Source organism: Loa loa (genome assembly GCF_000183805.2).
Source record: "Loa loa unplaced genomic scaffold supercont3.707, whole genome shotgun sequence".
Taxonomy (NCBI): Eukaryota; Metazoa; Nematoda; class Chromadorea; order Rhabditida; family Onchocercidae; genus Loa; species Loa loa.
The window spans coordinates 6146-12795 of NW_018108887.1; the positions used below are offsets into that span (position 1 = coordinate 6146).

The 6650-nt window shown below is 24.3% G+C and overlaps 1 protein-coding gene across 1 annotated transcript; it reads right to left on the reverse strand.

Annotated features, from left to right (window-relative positions):
* Positions 1–209: 209 nt before the first annotated feature.
* On the reverse strand, positions 210–5717 carry LOAG_11475 (hypothetical protein; the record flags this gene model as incomplete). Its single annotated transcript, XM_020448355.1, has 10 exons — positions 210–299; positions 638–1243; positions 1278–1385; positions 1935–2096; positions 2524–2703; positions 3197–3430; positions 3593–3689; positions 3965–4289; positions 4589–4710; positions 5494–5717. The coding sequence occupies 10 exons, from the start codon at positions 5715–5717 to the stop codon at positions 210–212; spliced, it is 2148 nt and encodes a 715-aa protein (XP_020301494.1).
* Between the last annotated feature and the right edge of the window lie 933 nt (positions 5718–6650).

Below are 6650 nucleotides of genomic sequence, written 5' to 3' on the forward strand. Positions count from 1 at the left end.
TCTAGATATCTGCTAAGCATCACGCTTCTTTCTTTTCTCCTTACACACTCCTTATATAAACATAAGGAATCCTCAGATTTGCCAAAAACCCATCTGTCGACACTCAGGTTCACACAAGTGCTCTTCACCTAGCTCCCAATCTATTAATCCTTACAAAATCTCATTATTCTACCGGCTTTACCCTGGAAGTCATTCTATTGTAATTCGAATTATTTGAACATATCTTCACTGTATTTGGTATCCAAACGATAATAAAAGATAATCTGTTGTACGTCTCGAACATACAACGAACCGGTACACTGTAAATCATTCCTTTAAAACTTAACTGCTTCTACAACGAACAATAACAATCTCCCTCACCTTCTTCCTTTTCTTTTAACTGTCACGACAATTAGAGAACAAAGAAACAAAATGTCATGTAATAATAGAAATGTGTTAACGAAAATGTATAATATTTTTTTATCAATAAAAACTTATTGAAACAATTTTACCATTAAGTATTATCATACAATTTATATCAAATAAATAAGAGAAAAGAGAAAATGAGGGGAAGAGTGATAGAGAGAGGGAGGGAGAGAGAGAGAAAAGTTTTGAGACTTATTAATTGTTAACTTAAAATACTTGGTGACATAATAACCGTGCTATTAATTAATTCACTTTCAATTATTGGTGAAAGCATATATGGGCTAAAGACAAGGGCAAATAAATATTGAGGTGAATATACAAGTGGTGATAATATAAATGGACTAAAAACAAGCGGTGATAAAGCCATAGGATTTAGCAGCAATGGATTTAAAATCATTGGTGATAGTATTAATGGTGTAGCTACTTGCGGTGATAAGATAAATGGTGATAAAGCTAGTGGCGATAGAATTACTGGATTAAATATGCCAGGAGACAAAATAAATGGATGTAATGCTACAGGTGATAATATTATTGGAGAAAAAATGAAAGGATTAAGAATAAATGGTGCAAGAATTCTTGGTGATAAAATTACTGGATTAAAAATCCAAGGACTTAAAATAAAAGGACCAAGAATTGCTGGACTTAAAATTACAGGAGAGAGGACTACTGGAGAAAGTAGGACTGGTTGTGATAATGATCCTCCTGCTAATATAAATGGTGATAATAGGAAGGGTGATAGAGAAATACCAGAACGTTTTTGTCTTCGATGTAATTCACCTGTCTGTAAACCAAAATTTTCTGATTTTGCTAATTTTTTTAAATCATTTTCCAGTGATTTCTGTAATCCATCACTTTGATCCAATAATTTCGACAAGTTTTTTTAAAGCAATTGGATGATAATACGGTGATCGTTGACCATAAATAAGTTTTAGCTGCCTTTTGCTTAATACTGCATAACCGGTAACATTTATTTCACCAATCTGTAAACATTTTTCATATTTTTAAATAATTTATTTCATTTTATTTTTTTTTTAAATAATTTATTTCATTTTCATGAAAAAAACATTCATACATGTTAATATGTCATATATATCATCTATTAATAGTGTAATATAAATTAAATGAATTAAATGATGTTAAAAATCGGAAGTACAAAGATCAGGAACGAAAAAAAAACAGCTCGAAATGTTACGTTTAATAATTAGAATTAATGCTTTTTTTTGAATTAAATTGCAATATTATAAATTGAGAAATGAAAAAATTACTATAAATGAATACTATGCAAATGTTATGTGAATATATCATAAATTAATTTTTAATTAATTTTAATAACTAGGAAGTGAATAAATGCAAGAGAAGTAATTCAAATCTTTTCTACAACAATTTGGGATAAATTATTATTTCTGAAAATGGAATTTTTGTTTAGTAATGAAATTAACCTTACTTTAATTCGATCCTAATTTAGATCTTAATTTGATTTGTTTATTTTAAATATAACTTAAAAATTTGAAACAAAGAAAAAAAAGAACTTGTTGTTTGCTTAATGTTTTGTAAAGCCTCTCAAATATATCCACTTTATTGCGTTCTATTTCGCCATATAATTCGCTAACATTTTGTTTTGTAAAATATAATGGTTGCCCATTAATACCTTTGGCATGACGTATGTTATTATTTTCCATTTCAAGTTTTTCCTAAAATATCAAAAGATATTCTATTAAAATTTAAATATATTTCAATTAATTTTCGCTTATTTTTATCTATTTCAAAATTTGTTTAATTCAATCTAAATTTTAATTTTGTTAGAATCTGTGTACTTGGAATTTATTTACTAAAATTTCATATCAAAAAAAACTGATTTATGTTTGTGTGTATATTTTTTTTCATTTTGAATTTAAAATTTAATAGGTTTATTCATTGTTAGTTGACAGTTATACACTAATTGGTCTAATCTAAATTTAATTTGAATTATATTAAATATGAATTGATTATGCATTGGTTACAAATATTGCAAACATATGAAACGTATTTTCTCATTTCTTTTTTTTATTCAATAAAAATTTCAATTTATAATTGAACATTAAATATTTCGACTAAAAATATAAAAACATGTAAACAAACATGAATTTGTTGTATAGCATCAGTAAGTCCAGATGCTTCAGTAATTAATTCAAGTAATTCATTTTGATCATATTCATTCATCAATTTGAATGCACCAAGTAATCCTGATATGCTCAATTTACGCTCCATACTATCACCCTCATTATGCAAACTTAAAATTGATGGTGATAGTAAATTTACCTGGAATGAGATCAGTATACAAAATGAACTACTTCATTTTATACCTGTATTTATATTTGAAACTGAATTTTGCAAATAATTTAGTGAAACTTCTATGATCAAACTTTTCAGCTAACATTTTCTGGGAATGTAATATTGAAATTCAAAATTAGCATACATACACATATACTTGATTAGATGATGGTAATAGTTTTGAAATCAAGCAAAATTAAATCTTCTTGATGACAAACATTATCCAGTTAGGTTAAATTTTTTAAATTTTTTAATCAAACCCAAAAAGTATGATAGATAAATGAAATGTATGATTAATCGACCAATAAGGGAAAAATTACACCGCAATAATGTTATGAAAATTTGAAAACATAAAATTAAATTCAACTTTAAATTTGAATTTTTAACTTTACAAAAATAATAATCATTCTCAAAATTTACATAAAAAAAGAAAAATAAAAAGGTGATAATTATTGAAATGAGAAGAGAAATGGAAACATACGGTATTTTGTTTATTATCATCTGGTAAAATTGAAAAAAATCTTGGTGATGCTATGCGAATTGTTTTATTATGCATATTTGAAATGCTTTTATTTGACATTGCAATTGCAAGCATTGCACCATTACGAAGTAATGTTGAAAATGATTTTGCTAATAATTGCGTACGATTAGGTCGTAATTTCATCTTCCTCCTTGGATCGATTAATATTTTTAAGACGTGTGAAATTTTAATACCCTAAAAAAAATTTTTCATTATGTACTTTTTTTTCCTTTTTTTTTTGCACTAATTATTCATTCTATAATTATTCATTAAAAGAATTTGGGGAAAAAAAGTATTTGTAGTTATTCATTAAATCTACAATTATTTATTAAAAAAATTTGAAAAAAAGAAACAAACATTATTTTGGGCTTTAATTTCAAACATTTTTAATAATTCCTCTCGTTCCTTCATTTGCATAGCTAAATGTTGTATTTCAGCTATTGTTGTTGACCATCTGAAAATAAATTTATGCTTAATTGAAGAGAAGCTTATCAGATAAATTCAAATTCTTAAATAATTCTGGATGATACTTTTTAAGATAAGATTGTCAATTAAAGTAATAATTTTTATTTCAGCTTTTTCCAGAATACACTTCTAATAATTTAAAAAAAAAATAGCTTAAAAATTCAAAAATAAAAAAAAAACTAATTATTAAAAAAATTTGAAATTTCAAAAAATTTGGTCAAGAAAAAATTTGAAAAAAAATTGGTGACAAAATTTGAAACTTACGTTTTGGAAGTCTTTTGACGTTTTAATTTTTGAAGAATTTTTTTCACTCCACTTATAATCATTCCAAAAGTTGTTTTTGTATCTTTATCAGTTAATAAATGATATGATTTTTTATTAATTCTTTTTATTTTCCATTTCGTCTTCTCCACTGCTCGTTTCTGTCGAGCAATGCGAAATTTACCTATCCAATAATCATTAGCCTTTGACATATATTTCCGATTTCGGTCAATTTTAGCATCTGGCTTACGTGCGTTAATTTTTCGAATTGGAAAATATTTGAGCATTTCGTATTTTCGTTTTACATTTCCGAATTTACGAATTTTAACTGAAATGGAAGAAAAGAAATTTATTGAAAAAAAATCGCTATTAATATCAAGAATATCCTCATGTTGAATTAAACTAAATCTTCTATTAAGAATCAAATTTTAGTTTATAAAAAAAAAAAATTTTTTTTCCAATGTATATCACATTGATCTCCTAATACTGGTCATAGTGGTCATCTTTTCTTTTTTTTTTCTAACACAAAATTTTAGAATATATAAATGCGCTTTTGACCATCTACTCTGTTATTTTTTGAAAGATTTTCAAAATTTTATGAAAATTTCAAAAAAAAAATTGACAAACTTTGTTTCATCTTCTCTAACATTAACAAATCCACAGCACATTTTGCATGTTTTGTAATCGAATTTGCTTCTTTAGAACAATGATAAAATTTTTCATCATTTTGATGTTTAAACATTTTCATCCTAAAAATTGCAAGAAGAAAAAAAGAAAAAAAACAGGTAATTGTTAAAATTCAAAAAAGTTTGATATCAGAATTACTGATAACATATTTTTCATGCAATTAATTTAATTGTTAAAATTCAAAAAAGTTTAATATCAGAATTGCTGATAACACAATTTTCATGTAATTAATTTAATTGCTAAAATTCAAAAAAGTTTGATATCAGAATTGCTGATAACACGCTTTTCATATAATTAATTTAATTGTTAAAATTCAAAAAAGTTTGGTATCAGAATTATCAATAACAATAAAATTTTCACATAATCAATTTAATTGTTGAAATTCAAAAAAGTTTGGCATCAAAATTATTGGTAATAATAAAAGCTTTCACATAATCAATTTATCTGTTAAAATTCAAAAAATTTTGATATCAGAATCACTGATAATGCTATTTTCATGTAATTAATTTAATTGTTAAAATTCAAAAAAAGTTTGATGTCAGAACTATTGATAATAATAAAATTTTCATATAATTAATTTTTCACATACAGCTTTCATATATTCGCAGAATTATGTGCAAAAACTAAAACTATGCTATCAATTTTAACAATTGAAAAAAAAAAAGCAGAACAAAAGCAGAACAAAAGCTAACCATTAAAAATATCATCTGTTGCTTGTAAAGTATCATCAAATATACATTAATCAATAATTACTTAAATATTATGGTAATTAATATTAAATTTTTTAAAGCATTACTTGATATGACTTAATTAAAAAATAATGAAAATTTCGAAATTAAATTAACCTTTTACTTGCAAAAGCAGCTATAAAACCACTAGCAGCTTGTTGAATCCAATGATTTAACAATTGAATACTGGCATTTTTAGAAAGTGGTAATATAATCTTATTACCATCATAAAAATGATCATTAAGTACATTGCTTACTCCTTCTTCTTCTTCATCAACACTCTTCGATAATACCGATTTATGAAGTAGTAGTAGGAGAAGAAATATGATGATATGATACATCCGAATACTCTATATTATCAAATAATTAAGTATTAAATTATATATAAGTAAGGTAATACATAGATTTTATTATAAATATTAAATTTCAGGTGAAGTAATAATAAGTAAAACATTGATTATTTCAATTTTTTTTCCGTTTTTTTTACATTGTACTACATTACAGTGATCATTTAGGAAATTATCATTTATTTAATTATTAAATGAAATTATTTCATAGAAATATGATTTACAAACTAATATCAATTATCGGTAATTACCGTTAAATAATTACATATTTTTATTTTTATTTCTAAAATATCAAATTGATGCATATATCATTTATCATTGTAATATCTATTTGGATTGCTAACAACCTAATTTCTTGCTTAATTTCTTTATTTTAAATTAAACCTTAATTTCTTTGTTTTAGCATAATTTCTTTATTTTAAATTAAAATTACAAAATATAATTTGCTTCAAGAAGAAGAAAATTTGTTAAATAATAATATTTTTTATGTTATGCAAATGAATGAATAAGATTTGGTTGAGACAAAAAAAAAAAAAAGAAATACAATTATTTGGTAGCAGAAAAAAGAATACCGTAAAATTAGGTCAGTACAAAATAACAAACATATATTACCAACAATTTCCATTTTAATTAAGGAATGGAGTAAAAGTATAAAATAGAAGTTGGAGCAAAAAAAAAAAATAGTTAATTAATTGAAACTGGTTTCATTCATTAACCAAATAACTATTTGCATTAAACAAATTATTTCTCATTTCTGATTGATCTAACGATGATTGCATAAAAAAAAAAATCGATATTGGATATAAGTTTTATTTTCGAGTATTTAAATTTTTGAATTGCCAAGAATGCATGCCTTAGCTAATCTTGCATTTTTTAAAATTTATGTACTGGTGAAGAAAAAGGTTGAAATCATGAAATTTGCTTGAT